This window comes from Petaurus breviceps, unplaced genomic scaffold (assembly GCF_028583685.1).
Source record: "Petaurus breviceps papuanus isolate PSGF00001 unplaced genomic scaffold, PetGlider_PUasm1.0 91133, whole genome shotgun sequence".
Taxonomy (NCBI): domain Eukaryota; kingdom Metazoa; phylum Chordata; class Mammalia; order Diprotodontia; family Petauridae; genus Petaurus; species Petaurus breviceps.
Window position 1 is genome coordinate 844,048 of NW_027187419.1, and position 25,337 is coordinate 869,384.

A 25,337-nucleotide genomic window follows, 5' to 3' on the forward strand; every position below is an offset into this window, starting at 1 on the left:
GATTGAAAATTTCCATGATGTGTCTTTTTCCCTAGGACAGACTTCCCAGAGAGAATAAGGGTTGGTGCCAATTAACCTCAAAGAAGTTGGGGTTATTGAAAGGGGCCATAGAACAAGCAACAGGTCATCTCTGGGCAGAGTCAACTCTGGCATCTTGCATGGGTGGCAGGTGAGTGCTGGGCGGTAGTTGAGGTCATTCTTCTTTAGACCTCCACGTGGTGTTTGCCTGAAGTAGCTGTTGCCAAAGGCACAGGTCACTGGGATATAAAGCTGAATGCTTGCTCCTTATGCCCAGAACTGGTATTTTGGCAGGTGAGAGGGAAGGTTGGTGTCCCTGCATCTTAGGAGAGAACAATCAAGGCAGGTGGTTATGGTAAAGAAATGCGGGCAAGAACAGGAAACTGGGGCCCACGTACTTTCTTCCCTTTCCTCATACCTCAGTTTCTCCATTTATGAAATGAGAGACTGGGTAAGAAGATGGATGAGTAAATGGCACAAGCAGAGGCTCAGCTTTCCATCTAGACCTATTTCTTTGCTTGGGGCTCTTGCCTATGGTAGTATATTTTACAAAGTGAATCTTTTCTGTGTCAGTAAGACATGGGGACATCTTCATCTCTGGGAAAAAAGCCCTCTTACTTTCTATTATCTGTCCATGATGTTTGCCTCCCAGAATCTTAGCTTTGGAATGGGAATTAGGAGGAAACTCCATGTCCTGTGCCCCTGGGAAGGGTTACAAGGAGCTTTGTAGAAAAGCTCTAGGGCTGGGTCATCTTGAAGGTCCCTTTCTGCTCTGACATTCAGTGAGTCTTAGTTCCCTCCCCGCTCTTCCCTTCTGACTCTATTTACTTTTCCTCCTTCTTAGGGTGGATCATGGCAGTGATAACAACAGTCTTGGCCTTGGTTCTGGCCCTCCTCTCAGGTGGGTGCTCCTTTTTCTGACGACAATGATGGGGTGAGGTACATTTGGGGTACTAGGCTTAAGTGCCTCCTTTCCTCCTCTGCCACCTGCCCCCCAGCTTCTAGGGCACTTCCCCCCCTCCCAAATTACCTTGTATTAACTTTGTATCTATAGTCTGTATATTCTCAAGGGTCTCTCCTACTAGAATGCAAATTCCTTGAGGGCAAGAACTCTTTCACTTCCGTCTTTTTATCCTCTAGGCTTAGGGACTCATCCATAGGGAGTCTTAATAAAAATTGTAAGCTCCAGGAGGGCAGGGGCTATCTTTTGCCTCCTTTTGTATCCCTAGCACTTAGCACAGTGCTGGACACAGTAGGAGCTTAATAAATGTTGATTGGGTCTGTACCTAAGGATTCAGGAATCTAAGCTGAGAGGCAAGATCTAAAGATTTTCAAGTCTGAGCTTCCTTTTAATATTTTGGAAGTGAGCTCAATTCAGCTAACTCTCTGGCTTGGTTGAATCCCTATTAGGCTCTTTGTTAATGAACCTCTCCCCGTACTTTGTCCTCGTGTGTCTTGAATAAGGGTTGTGTGTGTGTGTGTGTGTGTGTGTATGTGTGTGTGTGTGTGTGTGTGTGCGTTTGTGATTTCCTCTACTAGACTGTACACTCCTTGAGGGTGGGGGCCATATCTTTGAATCTCTAGCTCCTGAACATAGTGGATACCTGAAATGAATTAAATTGAACCGAATCATTTGCAACATGTAACTGTCAGGATACAAGAAGAGATCCCAAGTGTGAGTTTTTGGCTCCTGGCCTGGAATGAACACTGGTGGAAAATTAGAAGATCTGGTTTCAAATCCTGACCCACTTATTAGCTCTAATGACCTTGGGCAAATCACTTCTCCTAATCTAAACCTCAGTTTTCTTCTCTGTAAAATGAGAGGGTTGGACTAGACCTCTAAATTCCCTTACAGCACGAAATTTTATGATTTTATGAATGTGGCCTCTTTCTCTTCTCTTTTTCTCTTCCTGTCCTAGAAACTCTCTCTCTCTCTCCTAGGACTTCAAGGGAAGGTAGACCTCTATGGAAGAAGGGATGACGTTAAAGGATCCCTGCTGTGTCCCCTCCCCCACTCATCCTCAATTCCAATTTCTCCACAGTGTCAACAACAGCTAAGGAGTACAAAGGCTTCTGGGAATACTTCAGCCAGAGAAGCCAGGAGAAGGGTCAAATAGAACAGACTGAGCAGCAGAAGCTCAGCAAGGAGTTCCTGTGAGTGACCAGGGCTTGGACCTCTAAGAAGTTAGGGTCAGATGGCAGAGGAGGTGGAGGAGGAAAGGGAACCCCCAGGGGTGTAACTGATTGTTGTTTCCCATCTTGCCCATCTCTCCACTGAAGGCTGACTCTAACTGTTGTATTCTCCACTCTGGAGCCAACCCCTTAGGTCAAAGTAAATCTCCCTCACCCCCAAACCCAAGCCTAGTGAATAACCTAGTTTTCTCTGTCTTCCCTCTCTCTCACCACTCTACCCAATGCCTAGACTTGGATCAATCACATTATAGGTAGTAAAGACTCATTTCTCTGAGGCTGTGATCTTATTCAGCCTCCAACCCACAACTTTCCCTTCTCCACTAGACCCAATGTGATAATGTTGGCCTCCATGGTTCAAGGAGTTGAACAACCAGTCTCTCTGTCCCAGATCATCAGTGGCTATGACAGTGAGAAGGAAAGAGAAAGGATGAGCTCAGATGGTTGTGGCATGTGTTTACATATATCCATGTCTGCACGTGCTCTCCAAAAAAACATCAGGCTGGGGAGTCTGATGAGGATCTGGTTCTGGAGCCAACTGCCTTTTCTGCTCAATATCATGGTTTCCCTGGGGTGGTAGATGAACTTGATCCTAGGGAGTAGAGGTCAGGTATATGTATATATGCTAGGAAAACCCATAAAACTAGCAGTCTGGACCAGTACATGTTTGCATCCCTCCTCCCCAGGAACCTGAAAGCCAACATTGAACAAGACCTCAGTAATGTGGACACTTTCTTGGAGAAGCTAGAGCCATTGGCTGGACAGGGAAAACCTCCTTTGCTCTTTCTGGACTCAAGAGAGCTGAAGCACCAACTACACAAGGAGCTGGAGGAGGTGAGGACCAGGCTGGCCCCATACACTAAGGAGGTCCATCAGCGGGTGGGCTGGAATTTGGAGCGGTTGAGGAGGCAGCTTCAACCCTATACAATGGAGCTGATGGATCGACTGGCCCTAGGGGTTCAGGAGCTGCAGGAGCAGCTGAAAATGGTTGGGGAGGACACCAAGAACCAATTGCTGGGGGGTATGAATGAGGCCCGGGGTCTGCTTCAGGAATTTCAGGACCAAGTGGCTCATCATACAGGGAGGGTAAAAGCACTGTTCCATCCCTATGCTGAGAGGCTGGTGACAGGAATTGGGCAGCATGTGCAGGAACTGCATCGCAATGTGGCTCCACATGCTGCCACTAGCCCAGCTCGCCTCAGTCGCTATATCCAGGCTCTGTCAAAGAAGCTGACCCTGAAAGCCCAGGCCCTGCACACGCGCATCCAGGACAACTTGGACCAGCTACGGGATGAGCTCACTGCCTATGCCGGAGCCAGAGAGGGTGAGGATGTGGGAGAGTTAGGGCAAGACTCCCGGCTGTCCTCAGATGAGCTGACGCAGGAGGTACAGCAGCGGCTGCAGGCCTTTCGTCTTGATACCTTCCAGGAGATTGCTGATTTCACTAGAGCCATTGACCGTGAAACAGAGGAACTGCAACAGCAGTTGGCTCCACCTCCCCCTGCCCACAATGCCTTCTCTCCAGAGCAGCTGGGGGATGATGGGGATAGGAAAGTCCTGGGAGAGCTAAGATCCCGCCTTGATGCTCTTTGGGAAGACATTCATTATAATCTCCAAGATCAGGGGCATAGCCTGTCTGGGGCTCCCTGAAGACCTTCCCTAGGCCCCAGGACCTTTTGCCCTATTTTCCTCTAGGAAGTCCTTAAACCCAAGGCCCCCAGCATCCACTCAGTTCTCAACAGTCCCTTTGTTGGGACCAAAGGTGGTTGACTCTAAGCAAAGCACAGGTATATCCCAATGTCTGAGGCTATGGCCTTAGAGGTTGCCGTCACCTGTGGGATCAGCATCCTTTCATCTGGTTCTCTTGTCCAGATGTATTTCAATTGCCAGGTTTGACAAACCCATGTTTTCCATCTCCCCACTTATGAATCAGGAGTGAGTTCTCAGCCAAAGGAGCAGAGTTACAAAGGCTACCTGAAGATTTCTGCTTAGCTGCAAGCCTTGCTTACTAACTAAGCCTCTGGTTGATGAGTGTTGCTTAAGTGGGATCATCTTGGATGGGGTGATTGCCTCTAGCCAGCTTCTAGCCACTGCTGGTCCACAGGGCTGACTTGATGCCTTTAATGAAAGTTGATGCTGTATGAGGAATTGAAGGGAGAAGGGAATGGTGTATGCACTTGTGTGTGTGTGCATGTGTGTGTATGTATGTATGTATGTATGTATGTATGTATGTATGTATATGAGCCCTGTTGGTTTGAAATTGATCAGCAAAGGCCTTGTTCCTGTACATAAAAGGACCCGGGATATTTCAAAGATATCTGAAGCTGGACTTCCATCTCTGAACCACTGCTAGGCTGCCTGGGACTAGTTAACTTGTTGCATTACAGACTATATGCCCTCTTCATGATGTAAACTTATTTTTTTTCACATTGTGAGTTTTGTTAATATATGGATGCACTGAAATCAACTGTCTCTCCTCTTCTCTGCTCATCTTTTACTCCTAGGATCATAAATTTATTTATTTATTTTTAATACTTATTTTTTATTTTTCCCCAGTTACATGTAAAAGCAATTTATGACATTCATTTTAAAAACTTTGAGTTCCAAATTCTCTCAGTTTGATATAGGGTTATTCATATGTAGTCATGCAAAATATATCCATAATACTAGAATCGTAAATTTAGTGTGCAAAAAGATATTAGAGACAACCTAGTTCAATTCCCTAATTTTACAGATAAGGCAACTGAGGCTTAGAGAATTTGGCAATGAATAGCCAGTGAGTGGTAAAGCAGGGATTCTGAGCCCACATCCAGTGCTCTTCCCATAGTACCATAATGCTTCTCTTGCTTCCCCCAGAGAGTACCTTCTATGTCAGAGTGGTCTGACATGGCCTAGAAAAACTCCTGGATGAACCATCCAGGGCCCTCAGTCTTGACTGAAGCCATCTCTTCTCTTCCTGCTGTTCATTGTGGTTATTTTCAATAAAATCCTATTAGGGAATGAAAAAAGTCTTTATTAGGTGATTACCACACCCCAAGCACTGCACTAAGACTTGATATCACTTTATTTCAATCAAGTCAACAGCCCTCCAAGAGGAGCTGTACTCCCTGGACACTAATGCTAGGGCTGTTGTCGAATGAATACAGTATCCTTCATCATTGCTCTCTTCAGCCACATATACTCTCAGTCTCCCTGTACCCTGACTGCATCTTGGGGTCATTTTTAAAGCCTGTTCCTTCTTCATTTCCCTAGTCCTTGTGTCAACGTCCTTAGCTTCTTATGTGTCACAGAATTAGAGATTAGAAGAGAAAGAAACATAAGAGGCCATTGAAATCTGTTCCCATTCCTCATTATATAGATGGGCAAACTGAAGCCTAAAGAGGGAAAGTGCTTAATGTCACCTAGCCAGCTAGTTAATGTGTGTGAAAGCCTGGGTCTCTATCCCAGTGCACCTTCTCAAGTATCTTTAAATTGCTCCCCCACTGCTCCCAGCTTCTGCACAAGACCATCATTGTCGGCCTTATCGATCAACTTGAAAGCAGTTATGCTGGTGGAGAGAAGCAAAACTGTAGACACCAGTAACAGCTTCCTTTTCCTCAGAGCAAAAGCATCCAAGTTTTTTTTTTTAATGCTACACTATCAAAATGTATGTGTTTGGGACACATGAATAACTTATTTACTTTTATTCTTGGATCAGATCTGGGATTTTATTGGTGTTAGGAACTTCCAGGCAGGAGATTTCCTTTACTGATGATACATAATGAGAATGGGAATATTCTACAAATATTTATATAATTATTAATTGATCCAGTCAGGCTAGTATGCCACCTGGTGGCACTTGGTTACTAAAGCAGGTGCAGTTAGGTGCATTAGGCCTACTAATTCATCTGAGGAAGCTAGTTAAGCAAAGCATTTTTAAAAATTCTACTGACAGTTTTTGATGGGTCACACTACAGGATAAAGTGATTTGGCCTTAAATTCCATTTCTGGTTCCTTTATTTCAGACTGAATTCTTCCTCGTATCAGTATCTAGGGACTTTTGGCTCCCACAAGAAACATGTTGACCATCCCCTTGAACAAAACCTCACCCCAGAGGATCTGGACTTAGTCACTTTGAAAGCACCCACTAAGGGCCCTATCAGGTGGGGAGCTGAGATAGAAAAAGCTTGTTCTAGGGCAGTACAGAAGGGAGATGTTATCTGCTACTGAGAGGCAGCAAGGTCTGTGTAGAGGGTAAGGTAATGGATTCCACATCAAGAAGACCTAGGTGTGAATCTTACTTCAGACACTCACTAGCTGTGCAACCATGGGCAAGTATCAATGTCTTATTTTCAGTTTCTGTATCAATCAAATCAACTAACAAGCATTTATTAAGTGACTACTATGTGCCAGGCACTGTATTAGGAAGAACGAATTCAAGTCCGAAGAATGAAAAAAAATCTTTTCTCAAAATGACCTTCTTTTTTACTAGGGAAAACAACAAATACACACATATGTATATATCCTCATGATGCAAACTTGTTTTTTATGTTGCGAATTTTGTTAAAATATGAATGCGTTGAAATTATCACTATCTTTCCTCTTTTCTATTAATTTCTTCTTACTAGAAGTAAGGATCATAAATTTACACACACATATACATACATAATATACATGTTTTTTATATGTGTGTGTAGAAAAACACAAATGTAAAGTTAACAAATACCTAAAAATACAAAGTAGTACAAATTAGTTGAATGCAAGGTAGTTTGGGAGGGAGAGTCCTAGCAGTGGGAAGATCAGGAAAGACTCCATATAGAACATGGAGCTTGAATTGCATCTTAAAAGAAGAGAAGGACCCTATGAGGCAGAAGTAAGGAAGATGTGCATATCTGGCATAGGGTCCAGAGCAAATCCATAGAGATGAGGGAGAGATGTTTTTGTTGGTTAACAAAGATGTCAGGTTATACTTGGGTTATAGAGCAGGGGAAGTAGAGTAATGTTGAGAAAAGCTAGAGAGGTTGGGGTTAGGTTGTGTAGAACTTTAATAGCCTAACAGAGGAGTTTATATTTTATCTTAGAACAGAAGTGTCAAACTTGTGACCCATTGGATTGCATGTAGCCAGGAGAATTACTGGAACCAGATTAAAAATATAATTGAAAATGTTTAATAAAATAAATAAAAACACAACATAATGTTAATTTGTGATTAATTGTGGATAGAGAACCAAGCCTGGAGTCATGGAGACCTGATTTTAAATTTGGCTTCAGATACTTACTAGCTATGTGACCCTGGGCAAGTTATCTAATCCTGTTTGCCTTAGTTTCCTCATCTGTAAAATAAGTGGGAGAAGGAAATGGCAAACCACTCCAGTATTTTTGCCAAGAAAACCCCAAATGAGTCACGAAGATTTGGACATGACTGAAACAACAACAACATCAACATGCAGCCTGAAGGGATCTATTTCTCTTTGATCTTGACACTACCGTACCTGGAGGTACTAGGAAGCCATTGGAACTGGTTAAACAGGGGAGTCACTCACACGGTCAGATCTGTCCTCAAGAAAACTTACTCTTGTGGCATTGTTTGGGATGCACTGATTCGGAAAGAAACTTGAGACAGGGAGACTAAGCTGTTGAAATAACATTGTTGTTGTGTTTGTCCTTTGTTCTCGAAGAGAGGACCATGACATCGGGGAAATGATTACATGACTTGCAGTTGACTTGGATTTGAGTGAGTGAGGGCTGAAATAATCTAGGAGAGAGGAAACGAGGGCCTGAACTAAAGTGGTAGCTATGTGAGAGAAGAGAGATGGGGTTAGACACAAGAGATATTGTATACACAAAAATGGCATGATTTGGCAACATATCTGATATGTGGATTGAGGGAGAATGAGTTGAGGATAATGCCAAGATTACAGACCTGAGACACTGGAAGGATGGTGGTGCCATTGACAGAAATAGTGAAGTTTGGAAGAAGGGAGGTTATTGAGGGAAAGATAATGTATTTGGTTTTAGTCATCTTGAATTTGAGATATCTTTGAGATGTCTTATTTGAAATATCTAATAGGCAATTGGTGATGTAGGAATGAAGCTCAGGGGAGAGACTGGGGCTTGACGTAGAGATATAGGAGTCATCTGTTTATAGAGATGATCATTAAATCCACCACAGCTAATAAAAGTGAGTGTGGAAGGAGAAGAGAAGGTCTAGGATAGAACCTTGGGGAATACATACAGTTAGGGGATTTGACATGAATGATGAACAACACAGGGCCAAGGACAAATTCTTGAAGGACTCCACTAGAGACTAGTTCTAAAGATACCCATAATGATGAGTTTGGGTCATTCAACCAATTCTAAATCCATTTAACTGTAGTTCATATCTCTCGACAGGATCATAGATTTGGAGCTGGAAGGTGTGTTAGAGGCCATTTAGTACAACCCCCTGATTTTATAGAAGAGGAAAAAAATAACCCAGAGAACTATTTGACTTTCCCAAGGTCACACAAAAGTTAAAATGGCAGAGGTGGAATTTGAACCCATGTCCTTTGATACCAAATCCAGTGCCTTTTTCTTCTTCTTAAAAAGTCTCTCCAGTGTTGTCCATAAGGATGACATATGACTTTGTCTAATATTTTGCGAAAACTCAATTATACTAGGTCTAAGGAACCTCTCTAAATCTGTCTGGTAACCATGTCAAGAAAGGAAATTTTGTATGACCTTTTCTTAATAAAACATGCAGTCTTCTGAGCAATCAACATTTACCTCTTTATATGATATACTCACATGTTCTAGAATTTTGCCAGGAATGGCAGTTAAGCTTATTTGTCACTAGTTTGATTTCTTCCCTTTTTTCAAAACTGGGAAAACATTTGCCTGTCTCCACTCCTATAGTACTCTATTGTTTCCTAGGATTATTCAAAAGATCATTTACAGGAACTCTTTACTTGTATCAGCCCTGGGATCAAAGTTCTTTCTGACCCATGTTGGTTTGAAGTCACAGAGGGCAACTAGTTTCTCTTACTATCTCCTCAGTTATCTTAGGCATCAAATCCCTGTTAATCATTGATGATCTCTTCTTCCCAGGTCAAGGATCATCCTTAATATTTGGACAGGGTTACTAGACACACAAAAAGTGAAGAACTTCTGTCTTCTATTCATTTTGTCTGTTAGCATCCCATCTATCCTGATAAATAATCCTATAACAAATCCCTTTATTGAAGGAAATTCATGTGAGAGCAAGGAGAATGAAGGACATCTGTAAAGTATGTATGTATAAGGTGTACTGGGTGCTAAGAATACAAAATAACATTTGACAGTCCTTGTCTTTACAGAGCTAACAATCTTCTGTGCGAAGTGCTTGGCATGTAGCATGTGTTTAATAAATGCTTGTAAAATTACTGATTGTGGCACATGCCAAATGTACACAGATGAGTATCAAACTTGTACTTACTGTGTTGGGAGCAAAGGAAAGATCCAAAGTGTATAAAGAAAATTTAAGAAGGTTAAGAACACATTCTTTTGGCTAGGGGAATTCAGAAAGGCTTCATGGAGGAGGTGGCATCCAAATTGAACCTTGAAGGGATGCAAGGATTCTGAAATGAAGAGATAAGGAAGCTGTGCATTCTAAGAATGGGAAAAGTACCCAAGAAAATTAAACCCATGTTAATCCAAGTTAACCCATAGTAGTTAATGAGGTTACCAAGAGTGAAAGAGTATAGAGGTGAAGAGAAGGTCTAGGACAGAACCCTGGGAAATATTCATAGTTAGGGGAAATGACATGGATGATGAGTAACACAAGGCCAAGGACAAACTCCTGAAGGACTCCACTAGAGATTATCTCCAGAGATGCCAATTAATGACAAGAGGTAGCATGAAGGTGGAAGATGGCATATTGAGTTTGGGAAACAGCTGGTAGTTCAGTTTAACTGAAAAATAGTACATGACGGAGAGAAGTACAGAGCAAGGCAGGAGAGGTAGGTTGGAACCAGATTGTGAGGGGTCATAAATACCAAGCTAATGAGACAATGTATGTAAGCACTTTGGAAGTTTTTAAGGGCTTAGTCAATTATTGGGCTCATAGACTTTTGAGCAGGAAAAAGTCAGGGGGGGAAGGGAAGACAAACTTTTATAATAGCACCTACTATATGCCAATCACTGTGCTAAATGCTTTACAAATATCTCATTTGATCCTTGCAACAACCTGAGAATATGGTGCTATTATTATCCTTATTTTACAGTTGAAGAAACTGAGAGAGGTTAAGTGACTTGCCTAGGGTCACACAGCTAGTAAATGTCTGAGGTCATGTTTGAATTGTAGTCTTCCTGATTCTGGCCCCTGGCTATCTACTGTACCACCCTGGGCATCTAGGTGACTTGGAGGTCATCTAGTCTTACTCCCTTACTTTACAGATGAGGTAACTGAAGTCGAGAGGTAAAGAGGATGGAACAAACTAATAGGTGAGAGATGATTTGAATCCAGATCCTAGGACTTCAAACCCATTTTTCTACTGTACAGTTGTTGCGGTTTAAACCCAGGGACGCCAAAAATTGTTGAGGTGGGGACTTTGCCCACCCAAAAACTGTTGTGGTTTCATGATGTGTTGTGGTGGATCGGTCTCAAAGAATTCAGAGTCAGAACACCTCCAATCCAAGTATAGGCATTTATTGAGATTGATGCTCTCATGAAGCAGACCAAGTTCCAAGAAGAACCAGCAACTTTAGAGAAAGCAAGAAGGATTTTTATAGGGTAAAGATGCAATTACATAACAGAAATTTACATAGACTAGAGGAATATCATTAATATTAAAAAGGCAGGAGGAGTTTGTTAAGGGATTAGGTAATGGCGGTATGGTCCCATCTATGGTTGGGTGGTTAAATGTTCTGGTCATTCTGCCCTCCAACTGGCTAGCTATTGTGGTACTGTCTGGTTAAGACAGATAGTTAGGTATTGTGGCCCAGTCTTAGCCTAGATGGATGATGTGATTGTGATTGAATACAATAATACACCTGTTTCTGTGGGAATGGGTCTGGGGGCAGTGACCAGGTAGAGGTAGTAGCTAGGTTCCCATCACATGGACACACCTACTGTTTCTGTGGGAACTAAGAGTTCAGGGACACACCTGTTGTTCCAGTGAGCAGTGAGAAATGTACAAAGAAGTTAGGACATTGGTGGTGGTGGGGAGGCTAGGTAGGTGCAGTGGGCCTGCAGTTCACTAGGGCAAGGTCTACAATGAAGTTTGAATATTGGGGCTGGGGGCAGCTTAATTAGGATTCCATCACAATGTTACAGAGTAGGGAGAAAGTGAAGGCTTTTGAATCAGAGTGATATGGTCAGACCTGTACCTTAGGAACTTTATTTTGGCAGCTCTGTGAAGGATGGAACAAAAGAGGAAAGAAACTAGAGGCAGAGGGACTATTGAAGAGACTGTTTCAAGAGTATAAGCAATAGGCGATAAAGGCCTGAATGGGGGTTATATCAATATGAATGGAAAAGAGATAGATTCAAAAGAAGTTATGCTAATAGGACTTAACAAACCCTCTGACTTCTGGGAGTCGAGTGGGAGAAATGAGTCAAAGCTAACTGAAATTTGGAGTGTAGGTGACTGGGGGTGGGGGTGGAAGGAGAATGGAATGCCATCAACAGAAATAGCAAAGATGACAGGAGAAGTTGACATAAGAACAGATAATTTCAGTTAAAAAAAAGTTGTGCCTTGAGGTGACACCAGGACATCTGGATGGAGATATCCAACAAGCAGATGACAACGAAGGACAGGAATTCAGGAAAAGAAATTAGGATTGGATTTACAGATATAAGATTATCTGTAAGGGGGTCAATGACACAGTAGTGATAATTGAATCTATGGCATTGGAAGAGATGACCAAGTGGCAGAGTATAAAGGAGAGTTCCAAGGAGTCTTTGAGGATACCTGGACTTATAAGGTAAAGATAATGAACTAACAAATTAGCCTGAAAAATGTGCTTGAAACTAATGGAACAGAGAGTCAAGAGATAACCCTTAGAGTCAGGAGAGAACCAGGTTTATATCCCACTTGAAATGCTTATAACAAATAATGGGATCATGGGCAAATCACAAGCTCTCTGAGCCTCAGTTTCCTCATCTGTAAAATAGGAATACCTGTACTACCTATTTCCCAAGGTTGTTGTTAAATAAGATACTGAATATAAAATGCTTTGCAAACCTTAAAATGGCATAACAATTTTGGCTATGATGATACATCTTCATAAAAAACGTCAAAGAGAATGAAGCCTCAGAAAAAGCCGTTAAATTGAAAAAAGAAGAGGTTACTGATGCCCTTTGAAAGAGTGGTTCCAGTAGAGGGATCTGATTGGAAGGCAGAGATGGGGAACCTTCGGCCTTGAGGCCAATATGTGCAGACTTCTAGGTCCTTGGGTGAGGCCTTTTGACTGAGTCCAAGTTTTACAGAACAAATCCTTTTATTCTGGGGATTTGTTCTGTGAAGTTTTTTGTTCTATGAAGTTCTTTGAAGTTCCGTCAAAGGGCTGCACTTGGGGACCTAGAGGGCCATAAGTGGCCTCAAGGCCGCAGGTTCCCCACTCCTGGTCTAAGGAGTTGAGGATTGAATCAGTGGTCTGATGACAGAATCATATGAATGTAAGGATTTAGCTAAAAGGGAGGAGGGGTTTGTTTTGTTTGTTTTGAAAGGACATGCAAGACCTGAGCATATCTGTAAGGAGACAAGACTAGGCAGAAATAAGATCTGAGAAATAATGATGGATGCAACAAGTTCTTGAATATGGGAGGGGATAAGATTGAGGAGACAAGCCACTTTATCTTCTGGGATGGAAGCGAAAGGAGCAGGTGGGTGGGGATGCAAAGAAGCTCCGAGGTACTGAGGAGGGGGGTCACCTGCAGAAAGGACGGGGCGCTGGGGGCGCTGGGCTCGGGCACTGGAAAGGCTTGGAATGGCTGCTGGGGAAAGGATGACAAGCAAAGAGGACTGAAAGCAGAGAGGATCCAGTCTCGTTTGATCCCCACGGGGACTCGCGCAGATTGGTGTCATTATCCCCATTTTACAGCTGAAGACCCTGAAGCGGAGAGGAGTTCAGCGGCTTGGCCAGGGACACCCGCACAGTCAGCAAGTGCCCGAGGTGGCATCTGAACCCAGCTCTCCCTAATTTCACATCCGTGACTCTTCCTGGGATACCCAGCAGCTCCGAGGGGAGGAGCTTAAACTGGGATGGAGCAGAAGACTTGAGCGGGGGTGCTCACCTCCGGACGCGGGCTCCGCACTGACCCTGGCGGCCACGCGACTAGAGGCCAACCTGAGAGAGGACGCCTGCGGCTCGGGGCTTCAGGACCAGGCCGCATTCGAAGGAGCCCTAGAACGTGGGGACAATCTGAGAGGAAGGGATGTGGGACCAAAGGGGCCTCTCCCTTTATTCCTGAGGTGGGGGGCAGGGACAGGTGAGGGAGGAGCACACGGAGATGGGCAAGTCCGAGGTGGGTCCGAGACGGGGGAGCTTCAGGGGGCGCGGGGGAGGTAGAGGCCTGAGCGGGCAGGAACGACAGAACGTACGGTCGGAGAGAAGAAGTGCAAAGCTTGGTGTACGGAGAAAAGCTGTGATCTCGACGCCGCGTAGGGCGGAGCTATCCTACACCTTGCGCCTTCTTTCTTCATGCCCTTTTGCTAGTCCCTTCCGGTGGATATATGTATTTCCTTTCGCCTCGCCAAAAGCTTTTAAGATTCTAGCGGGCCCTTTAAGGGGGAGGGGGGGCGGTACCTTCATACGCCGGAAGTTCTTATGAAAGGGAGGCGTGGTTGCGCCCCCTGGGCGGAAGCCGGAAGCGGAGGCGGCTGGGACCAACGTGGTAGTCATGTCGGCTCTCCGGGCGTTGGATCCTGGTGTCGGGGCCGGAGTAGGGCCGGGGTCCGCAACCGCCTCCGCCTCCGGCCCTCCTGGGGGCCCCAGCCTCGCTTCCGGAAATCTGTTTCATCCCATCAGCGCCGAGGATGAGGAGCAGCAGCCTACGGAGATCGAGTCCCTGTGCATGAACTGTTACGGCAACGTGAGGCCGGGGGCTGGGGGCGGCTGGGTGCTCGGGGCCGGGGCGAGACCTCGAAAGGGAGGCACCATTCCTGCTCTCCCGTCTGTCAGTGCCGGGACTGACCCTGTGGTAGCTAGGGGCTCTGGGTGGTGTTAGAAGGGAGCAGGCACAGGTGCATGTATTAAGCACTAAATGTGTGCCACGCGTGAAGGAAGTCTGTCCTACCCAAGTAAACACAGGTCTCTGCCAACCAAGTTCTGAGTGATTCGGGGAGGGAGGGGGAGCGCCAGCCAAAGGGGGCGTTTGGAAAGGCCTTTTTCTCCAGGAAGCGACTTTGGAGAGGAGGGGTCAGGAATTCTTAGAATTGCAAGTGGGTAGGGAGCGGATTTGGGAGGGGACTACCTGGGCACAGGTACAGGGAGGGGACATAGAACTAGCAACAGGTTGAGTTTGGCCCGAGGACCGAGTGGGTGAGGGAGAGTGATGGATTATCTGTCACCCTGGAAAGGTGGTCCGGATCCAGGTGGTGAAGTTCCTGTTCAAAGTTCCAGACAGAGGAGTTCGAATTTTATCCTAGAGGACAGTTTCTTAAACTTTCTTGTGTCAGTGTTCCTTTGGCAGTCTCATGAAGCCAATTAACTCCTCAGATAGTGTTTTCAAATTCCTAACCCAAAATGCACGGGACTACAAAGGAAGCACAGTGTGTAATAGCCAGTAATTTTGAAGTAATTATAGCCATAAATGATATTTTGAGATCTGAAACAATGTGATGGGCTCTGAAAATATTTGTGACTTCTACTGGTACTGATGACATCAGAATGGTTTGTTGTTCACGTTCATAATGGAAGGAAATGCTCAGTTTCTATAAGAGGTTTTCTTCCCAGTCATCTTCATGGAACCCTGAAATCTATCCATAAATCTTTTTTTGGGAGGGATGGGGTGGGGAATGTCTGTGGACCCTAGGTTAAAGGTAGGGAGTGAGTGAAGCTTCTTGAATTGGGGAGTGACATGGTTCAACCTGTGCTTCAGGAATATTAATTTTTCAGTTATGTGGAGGATGAATTGGAGAGATGAGAGACCAATTAAGAGGATATTGCTACAGTGCAGGCGAAAGGATATGGAGATCTAAAAACTAGGGTATTTGTTGTGTGGTTGTGGAGAAGGGAGAGGAGGTGTGGGGAGGTGGAGACAGAATTGACAAGACTTAGGAACTGGGCATGAGGGATATATGGTGGTGAGAGTGAAAAGTTGAGAATGAATGAAAACTGCTAAGCTGAAAAAGTGGGTGACAGCAAGAAGAATGGGTTTAATGGGAAAGGTAATTAATGAGTTTGGTTTTTAACATATTGAGTTTGATAGCCAGATTTGGGACATGTAGATAGAGATTCTGAACTGAAGTTCAAGAGAAAAATGAGGATTAGATGCTTGGATTGGGAGTCATCTACAGTGAGGTAATATTTGAATCCATGAGACCTGGTAAGGTTGCAGAGGAGAGGAGTGTTGGATAAGAGAAGAGGGCCCAGGATAGAACTTTGGGGAGGGGTCCATTTTTACATCCCTTTCTTCTCATTTTACATATGAAGAAATTAAGTTTAGAGGGGATGAGTGACCTGCCCACAGTCACACAGCCAAGTTAGGGGCAGAGAAACCGAAAGGGACAGGTCAGACAGGTAGGAGGACGAGCAGGTGAGAGTCTCTATAAGACGTGGTTGTCAGTAGGGTCATATGTTTCAGAAAGTGCAGGATAGATGAGCAACAAGAAAGGGCCATTAGATTTAGCAGTAAAGAGATTATTACTGATTTTAGAAGTATCAATCCTTTGGTGGAGTCATAAGCCAGATTGTAAGGGGTTGAGATGGCGGAGAGAGGTGGGTGGAAGCAATTAATTGAGACATTTTTTTTCCTATGACTTTTGCTGTGAAAGAGAGAAGTATTGAAGCATAGCTTGAGGGGATTAGGATTTAGATGCCTGTTTATTAAGATATGGAAGAAACTAGAGATTTTAGAAGACAGGAGGTGGGAGATGATCCTGAGGATCCTTGGGGTTCCATCTGGATATATGAGGGCATAGGAAATTTGGGGAAGGGGCTTTATATTCCTTTGTCTGGGGTCTAATCCATCCAGGGGATGACTCGCCTTCTGCTAACCAAGATTCCCTTCTTCAAAGAAATCATCGTAAGCTCTTTCTCCTGTGAGCATTGTGGCTGGTCCAACACAGAGATTCATTCTGCAGGCAGGATCCAGGAACAGGGTGTGCGCTATACCTTGTCTGTTAGGGTTCCTGAGGTAAGGTGGGACCGGAGGGCAGGTACTCATGGTGAGCACTATTTGTCCAAGAAGGATGCTTGACAGCATATCCTTCCTAATACAACATCTCAACAGCTTGGTGCCCACGTATCAAACCATTCCATTCCCTGCTAAATTCTCTTGATTTCTGAAGCTGTGAGTTGTCTGAAATGAAGACTGGTAGGGATCAAGGTTTAGCTCTCCTTCTGTGTGGGTCCAGGGGAAGAGGCAGTATGCTGTCAATTGTGATCTGTGACCTTATCTCTCTGTTCAGGACCTGAACCGAGAGGTGGTGAAAACAGATTGTGCCACAGCCAGGATCCCAGAGCTAGACTTTGAGATTCCTGCTTTCAGCCAAAAAGGAGGTGAGTTTGAATGTGTGGAACCATCCCAAACAAAGGAAACACATCCAGTTTTTCTTAGTATTGTCTGCTAGTAGATCTTCGGTAAACATGAGAGTTTACTTCTGTGGTCAGCATTGAATTATGTTGGGGAATGAAGGATTGTGTTAAGGTGGGAGATGAAGAAATCCAGTATAAAGTGACATTGCCACCTTTGATGTTTTCATTAGCTCTGACCACTGTCGAAGGATTAATTAGTCGTGCCATCTCTGGTTTGGAACAAGACCAACCAGCCCGAAGGGTAAGCTGTGCATTATCAGATTTCAGTAAACTTAAGGATTAGTTATCCTCTTATGTGTCAACCACAACTCTATAGTATTTAGTGTCCTGTTCATAAAAATAGTCCCTGATTCAGTGTTGGAACTGAGCTGGGAAGCTTGTGGAAGCTTTCAGTGACAGGCTAAGTGCCACCTCCTCTGAGAAGCCCTTGATTTACCTCCCAACCCCTCCAGTATTCTCTTTCTTCTCTATTTAATTTGCATTTTACTTATCTGTGTTCAAGTTACATATAAAGTAGAAGGTAAGCTTTTTGAAACTAGGAACTTATTTTTGTCTTTGTAAAACCAGTGCATAATGTTTGCTGAATTGAATTGACTATTAGTGCAAAGCCCTTTAAAGTCGATGCCCAGCTTGGTTGTTGGATTTAAATTTTAACCGCCAGCCTCTCTCTTACTATCCTTTAGCAGTTTTGCTAGATGTTTGTGTTTTGTTGGTCTACTCTTTTGAAAACTTTTTACCTCGAATGTGTATCTGATGGAGCTAGACACCAAGGCAACAGTTTCTTGTCTCTCTGTTCATGACAGGCAAAAGGGGAAACCATGGCTGGGAAAATTGATGAATTTATTGCTAAGCTGAAGCAGCTGAAGCGGGTGGAGTCCCCATTCACTTTTGTGAGTAGCACTGTTAGCCCTAATGGGGGGGAGCAGAAGAAGCCACCAGGACCCCATCTTTAATCTTATCCTTGTGGCCTGGAAAAGAAGGGTCCCTTTTTTTTGTCTGGGATAGTGGGTTATGCATTCTAAAACATTTTCTTCTTGAGCTTACTGTCTTTTTATTATCCACTTGATAGATCATTGATGATCCTTCAGGGAACAGTTTTGTGGAGAACCCGTATGCCCCTCAGAAAGATGATGCTCTGGTGATCACACACTATACCAGGACTCCCCAGCAAGGAGACATGCTGGGTCTCAAGGTGAATAGTGAGGAGGAGGAGGAAGAAGAAGAATGCTTTGAGTATTATAAAGCACCTTGCCCATAGCAAACTCAAAGTCATCTGAAATACCTGTACCCCTTTCAGTATTGTCTAATTAAGCCCTACATGCTTTATTTCAGCAGGTGTATGCATTTGATTTTATTTTCTAAGATTTCTTTTTTCATTTATTTATTTATTAATAATGATTATATTATTAATATTTATTTCATTTATTTATTTTATTATGAATTAATATTCATTTCCACAGGATTTTGAGTGACAAATTTTCTCCCTGTCTTTCCCCTACCCCCCACCCCAGATAGCAAGCCTAGTGAATGCCCCTTCCCCCAGTCTGTTCTCTCTTATATCCTCCCCCCCTAATTTTCTAGTAGGGAAGATGGATTTCTATACCCCAGTGTCTGTATATCTTATTTCCCAGTTGCATGTAAAAAAAAGTTTTTTTAACATTTGTTTTTAAAACTTTGATTTCCAGATTCTTTCTCTTCTTCCCTCTTCACCCACCCCCACTGGGAAGACAAACAGTTCAATTGTACATGTGTAGTTATGCAAAACATTTCCTTAGTAATTACATTGTGAGAGACTAACTATATTTCCCTCCATCCTATCCTACCTCCCACTTATTCTGTTTTCTCCTTTGACCCTGTCCCTTTTCAAAAGTGTTTGCTTCTAACTACCCTTTCCTCATCATCCCCCCTCTTATTCCCTTCTCCTCTACTTTTGTGTAGGGTAAGATACCCAATTGAATGTATATGTTATTCCCTCCTTAAGCCACATTCAATGAGAGTGAGGTTGACCCATTCCCTTTCACCTTCCTGCTCTTCCCCTCCATTGTAACAGTTTTCCTCTTTTATATGAGAAAATTTATCCTGTTCGATCTCTTCCTTTCTCCTCCCAATATATTCCTCTCTCACCTCTTAATTTTATTTTTTAGATATCATCCCTTCATATTCAACTCACCCTGTGCCCTCTCTATTCTAAGATTTCTTATTGGGGTGAGGGTAAATGATTAAGATTACAGAAGGCCATAAATAGTGTTTATCTTCTTTAGGCTGTTGCTCTGTCCCTTAGCATCTCTTTCAAATCTAGAATCTTTCCTCCTTTTCTCTTTCTGAATGGGTCAAATGTTAATTGCAGCTATTTGGTAATTGCATTTCTTTTGTTTCAGACTGAAGAACCTGAAGAGAAGTCCACTGACCCTGTGGAAGATCTCAGGAATGAAGTGAGTCAAATTGAACCCCATTGGGCAGGTGCATAGGAATGGGATCATGGCTGGGCTGGACCAGTTCTCCTTAGATTTTTGCTGGCTCCCTTGGGATATAGGTGACTGTCTTGTTCAAGAATGTCTTTGTTCTGCGCATTCTCTGCCCAGAAAGCTTACTTTTGTCTTTACCCCCCATTCCAGGTTTTACAGTTCAACACAAACTGCCCTGAGTGCAATGCTCCCGCCACCACCAACATGAAATTAGTGCGTATCTTTTGTGGGGTCGTGAGTTTCTCTGTCTGGTAGATGGAAGAAATCACTTAGGAGCCAGAGATGTATCTCCAGGAAAGCATGTGTTCTGGGCAAGGGGCATGTCTTCATGGTTAAATTACCGATCCTGGTCTTTGTGTTCAGAGAGGGAATGCAGTCATTGACTCTTCCTTTCAGTTCCTGGAATTTTCCTGCTACTTTTTCCTTCTCTGACATCTTTTAAAGTCAGTGTGATTTGGAAACCTGGCCTGACATGAAATACACTTTGGAGAAATACAACTGTGCCCACAGGCTTGCTCTATGAATTAGCTTTTTAGATAACTTGACCCAAGCACTTGACTATTGACCTTGTCTTTATTATTGTTGCTTTGGAGGATGACCTTACTGTATAGAACACAGATTTCCTTAACCCCCTTTTCCAGAAATCCCTCACTTTAAAGAGGTTATCATCATGGCAACCAATTGTGAGAACTGTGGGCACCGGACTAATGAGGTAGGCTCCGAATTGGACCCCTTGCCCTCTGAAGGAAGAGACTGAATACATCCATTTTCTCAAGGGACTACTACCATTTCTCTTTTTTTAGACCATTAATGAGGAGGGGGGTGGTTCTTTAAGGGGACAGTTGCAAAAAAGGTGAATTCAAGGCTGCTTGGTTAGATCTGAAAGCCAAACTCTTTGATCCTGTCTGCTTGGGGGAAAGGTAACATCTTGTTCCAGGCATTGATACTGGAGGTAAATGTGATCTGCTCTTTAACCACCCCTGGTTCTATAGAATTGGTACATTGCAACCACCTCCACTTTGAGTTAAATTTTCCCCATTTCCACTTCTGGCATATGCTCTCTGCTGTTTCTGAGAACCTTGAATGGACCAGGTTAGGTTTAGTTCATATATTATCCCTAATGTAGGCTTCCTTTTGGGGGAATACGTGATTCACAGGGACCCCTTTCCTTTCTGGCTTGTGAGTCCCTTCTCTCTATTGATTGAACTTGATATATAGGTAAAGTCAGGAGGAGCAGTGGAACCCTTGGGCACCAGGATCACCCTTCATATCACGGATCCCTCAGACATGACCAGGGATATACTGAAGGTAGGCCTGATCATGACATTGACTATTCTTTGTATCTCCTTATTAGTGAAGGTGCTTCATTCTCCTTTTCTTTGAGAGTAAGTTGGTAAAGGCAGGAATATTTTTTTTCCTTAGAATTGTGTGAGGAGCCCCTCCCTGATTTCGAAGGGAAAGAGCTTTCCTTAAGCATACTCAATGGGGTAACAGGTGGAATTTTAAGGCCCTGGTGAAATTAGAAGTGATCTACAAGCTCACTTATTTAAACATAATTTATAGGGCTTCAACCTTTTTACCTTCCTATACCAAGGTGCCTGATAGTGCAGATACTATGATTATGAGAGTATATTTGCTTCTGTATGTCCCTAGTTAAATAGACTTCATTTATATTAGGTCTGTAGCCTCTGTGGATCGGAAGAAATTGAATATTTGAGACTGACCTCAAACTGTCAGTGCTAGGCTATTTGCCAGCAGATACAGAATGTTTTGATGGTTAACTCAGAGATATTCAGCATTTCTATCCCTGATCTTAGTTTAAGGTTCCATTTCTTCTTTCATCCTATAGTCTGAGACATGCAGTGTGGAAATCCCAGAATTGGAGTTTGAGCTGGGCATGGGTGCCCTCGGGGGCAAGTTTACCACTTTGGAGGGACTGCTGAAAGACATCTGTGATCTAGTAAGTCATACGAGAAAGTTTGGATGTCTCAAGACCATTTTCCCCTATTCAGGAATTCCTTTGCCCTGAGCATAGTTTGAGATTAGGCCTATAGACTTTAAAAAACACATGCATACACACCCTTTTTCTTGATGGCCTTTGTCTTAATATCACAGTCATACTTCTACACATACACCACTCCTCTTTTCTGTATTCCTTTCATTTTAATGTCACAGTTACCCCTCTTTTCTGTATTGCCTTCATTTTAATGTTACTCTCCTCCCTTACCCAAATTGAATCTTTCTTTGTGATAAAGAAAAGTAATTAAAATTTATTAGTAAGTCAAAATATTTGATAGAGAAGACTTTTATTTTATGAAAATGTAAACAATATTCCATCCCCCAGGTCTCTGCTGTGTGAGTCTTCTTATGCATGTTCATTCTCCTCTAAGACCTTTGTTGGCTTTTTGTTATTCATTTTATTACTATTTGTTACCTTGTATATGTTGTTTTCATTTCTCCTTTTTTGCACTAAATTCCTCATTTATCACCTGTTACTGCAAGCAAAATTCTGCCATGTCAAGTTTTTTTTTACTTAGCATCTCTTGTTTTTTTAATTCTTCCTATCTTTATAAATTTTTTTTCTAAGTACATGTAAAAAGTTCTTTAAACATTAATTAAAAAAAAATTTGAATTCCAAATTCTCTCCTTCCCTCCTCTTCCAACCCATATTAAGAAGGTAAACCATTTGACAAAGATTATACATGTGAAATCATACAACAAAAAATCAAACGCCCTTCCAAAAACTGCCATTGGCGAATTGCTATTGCAGTAGTTTAATTATTAGTGATTTAGAGGATTTTTTTCTTCTGGTTGTTGACAGCTTAGATTTCTGTTCATATGCTTTTGACTGTCCATTGTAGAATAGCTCTTATTCATATAAATCTGAGTCAATTCCTTCTTCTACAAGATATGTACACTCTGATGCCTCCCTGGTACTTCAGACTCATCGTGCCTAACTTCATTTTTGAAATTTGCTCCTTTGCTCATGATGCAGACTATAGCATACTTTTTTCATTTTATTTATTTTTTGGGCAACATTGTTTTGCATGACTTTACCTGTAAAATGGGTAGATGTTGCTTGTCTTCTCAATGGGTGAGGGAGGGGCTGGATGGTGGGACAGAATTAGAACTCAAAAAAATGAATGTTTAAAAATAAAAAGATTGAATAGAAGGGGAAAAATTGCTCCTAATTTCTCTATGGTTGTTTAAAGCATTACTAGTTACCTAATCTCACACAGGTGTGCATAGTCTCAGTCAGTGGTCCTGTCCCGCCTATTTAATTGATTTAATTTCCCCTACATCTCTCCAGTCAGCTCCCTCACTTGTCTTCCCACTGCCCCCACCCATCACTGGGACACCTATTCCTCCCCATCCCACTGCCCTTTAATCCCCACCCCCGAGGGTGCTTTGCTGGGGCTGTTTGTGGAACTGATGGGCTTCACTAGGATAATGATATGTGGGGCCCCTATATGGGGCCATAGTCAGGCACCAGTCAGGTGCTCCCCTTGGGTTCTCTCTCCGAAACCCAGGAGTCCTAGCTCTGCCTCCTGGAGGCTGTTATCTTGGAGTGGAAATTTTTTTTTCATTCCAACCATTTGTTGTCTTTGCTGCTCCAGAATTCAGTTTAAGCCATTGTGACATTGAGTCTTGTCTCCTTATTTTATAAATAACTAAACTGAGGCCAACAGAGGTTAAGTGACTTGTCTGAGGTCACACAGCTCTTAAGTGTTTGAGGTGGAATTTGAACTTAGTCCTCCCTGACTTGAGGCTCACTCCATGCTGCCTCCTTTCCTGATTTTTAATGGTATTATCTTTTATATTCAAGTCCTGTAGACTTCTAAAATACAGCTCTCCTTTTTATCTGCTAAAAAAAAAAGCCATAGGATGGTTAGAGAAATGAGTCAAACTTCTCGGGCATCCCTCTTAGCCATAATCAAGATGTTTCCCTAGCAATTTGGGAGACTAACCTTCAAATTTGTGCTGTTGTAGGTGACCAGGAACCCCTTTACACTGGGTGACAGCTCCAACCCTGATCGCACAGAAAAGTTGGAGGAATTTAGCCAGAAGCTGGACCAGGTAAGGGTCTGTATTAAGACTAATACTCGTGTGAATACAGGAAGACTTACTCATGCCCCAGATCCTTTTTATATCTTGCTGGATGGGAAATATAAAGGGCTGCTTAGTTCAGCAATGTTTGTACCACCATCCTTATTCATTATAGCAGTGACAGTGGATATAGTTGTCCCCACTTCCAGGAGCTATGAGGTAAAAAAAAATTCATGTTTTTCTTTTTTTTTCTTTTTTGTTGCTGTTGCCTTTCTTTTAACCCTTCATCTGCTGTTGTTAGATTATAGAGGGCAAAATGAGTGCTCACTTCATTCTGGATGATCCAGCAGGAAACAGCTACTTACAGGTATGCTTTGCCTGGCTGTAGGGTTAGTGTCTTTATGCTGTGCACATGTCAAACCTTTTTCAAGAAATAAAAGGACATTATTCTATGTTAATAGTGCAATGAAGGTTTTTCTGTCCTTTTAGAATTAACTCCCAGAAAGAATTGAACTCACCTGGGTAACGTTGGAGTAGGGCACAAAGAATTATTTGAATGGCATTCTTTGCCCATTTGCCTGTGACCGTGGAGGAAGATCTAGTCCAGTGATTGGCAGCCTTTCATAGATGGATGGCATGCTAAATCTTATTCACTCTTAGTAGGGTGTGTGAGGGGTGGGGTGGCTGTGATTGCTGCTATTCAGGGATCTGAAGGAAAGGAATAATTTAAGACTACTAATACTCCTGTACACAGGCTAAACTTTATCATCTCACACCTTAATAAGTAAACAAGATAGGAAGTTTGCCAGTAGTGAGGAAAGAAGAAACCATGAAGGGGATTGGGAGGTTGCCATAGTCAAGCCTCACCTACTTCCTGATTTTACCTGGGGCTGGATGATGCCATTCATTTCATCTTTTCCCTGAGGTTGCTGATCTCTGGTTAGCCTCATTCTAAGAAATGGATTCCTTGCATAGCAGTCTTGAGTTCCTGGGAGTTTAGGGATAGTTAGCTGCTTGAACTGGGAGGTGGAAGATCTGGATTAAAGGAAGTGCACAGCCACTAACTTTTTTTCTTTGTTTTCCAGAATGTGTATGCCCCGGAGGATGACCCAGAGATGAAGGTAGAGCGCTATAAACGCACGTTTGATCAGAACGAGGAGCTGGGGCTCAATGACATGAAAACGGAGGGCTATGAGACTGGACTGGATCCACAGCGGTAGCAGTGTGCAAAGGGGCAGGTCAGACAACAGAGCTGCCCAGGGCCTCGTGGTTATTTATTACTATTATAATAGGTCAGAGGGACAGGGACTAGAGAACAAGGGCTTTCTCTTGGATGGGAAGACCTGGTCTGAGTCCATGAAGATGTGCACACTTTCAAAACAATTCATGATGCAAATGCATATCTATGTGTTACTGAACTTATTTTGGAGGTTTTGTGTTGGTTTTTGAAGAAACTTGGAATTGAACTCTCTGGCAAGTTACTACCATTTTTATTTTCCTTCCCGATTTCTCCTCCTTTCTATAAGGAAGGGGCTCCAAGGAGCTACTTCTGAGTAGGCTTGGAGAAATGAAGGAGTTGGAGCACAACCAAGAGTTGGCATTCTATAGATATTAATTCTAGCTTTCAAAAATGAGACGATTCATGTTCGGGGTGGGGCCAGAATCCTTCGATCAGGCAGAAAAAAAAAATTGCCAATAAAATTACTACTTTCAAACAATTGTGGTCTTGGTTTTCACCCTATTCTTGTCATTTTCATTATTTTAAGTATATCTTTGGCTGGGCAGTCAGGCTCAGTCAGAATGGGTAATTACCTCAGATTTTGGAATATCTTAATTAATCTGCTATGGATATAAACTAGCCACTCGACTAGGGTGAGGAATGATGGAATAGTAATAACCCAAATTTATGAAGTGCCTTAC

The 25,337-nt window shown here is 43.0% G+C and overlaps 2 protein-coding genes and 1 long non-coding RNA gene across 4 annotated transcripts; 2 read left to right on the forward strand and 1 right to left on the reverse strand.

Moving 5' to 3' along the window:
* Window positions 1–287: 287 nt before the first annotated feature.
* Window positions 288–4,624, forward strand: APOA5 (apolipoprotein A5). The gene is made up of 4 exons (XM_069080070.1): window positions 288–312; window positions 863–919; window positions 2,061–2,172; window positions 2,895–4,624. The coding sequence occupies exons 1-4, from the start codon at window positions 288–290 to the stop codon at window positions 3,856–3,858; spliced, it is 1,158 nt and encodes a 385-aa protein (XP_068936171.1). The 3' UTR covers window positions 3,859–4,624.
* Window positions 4,625–4,695: 71 nt separating this feature from the next.
* Window positions 4,696–13,818, reverse strand: LOC138155395 (uncharacterized). Its single transcript, XR_011166822.1, has 2 exons — window positions 13,442–13,818; window positions 4,696–5,197 (listed from the first exon to the last, which is right to left on the reverse strand). It is a non-coding gene; the product is annotated as an uncharacterized lncRNA (long non-coding RNA).
* Window positions 13,819–13,964: 146 nt separating this feature from the next.
* On the forward strand, window positions 13,965–25,135 carry ZPR1 (ZPR1 zinc finger). Of its 2 annotated transcripts, XM_069080626.1 has the most exons (14): window positions 13,974–14,239; window positions 16,343–16,504; window positions 16,779–16,869; window positions 17,076–17,146; window positions 17,709–17,795; window positions 17,975–18,097; window positions 19,284–19,337; window positions 19,521–19,587; window positions 20,012–20,082; window positions 20,589–20,678; window positions 21,220–21,330; window positions 23,361–23,447; window positions 23,719–23,784; window positions 24,503–25,135. In XM_069080626.1, the coding sequence occupies exons 1-14, from the start codon at window positions 14,048–14,050 to the stop codon at window positions 24,635–24,637; spliced, it is 1,407 nt and encodes a 468-aa protein (XP_068936727.1). In that variant the 5' UTR covers window positions 13,974–14,047; the 3' UTR covers window positions 24,638–25,135. The 2 variants fall into 2 exon arrangements, with proteins under 2 accessions (XP_068936726.1, XP_068936727.1); XM_069080625.1 differs by having other exon boundaries at window positions 13,965–14,239; window positions 23,361–23,784; window positions 24,503–24,640.
* Window positions 25,136–25,337: the final 202 nt, after the last annotated feature.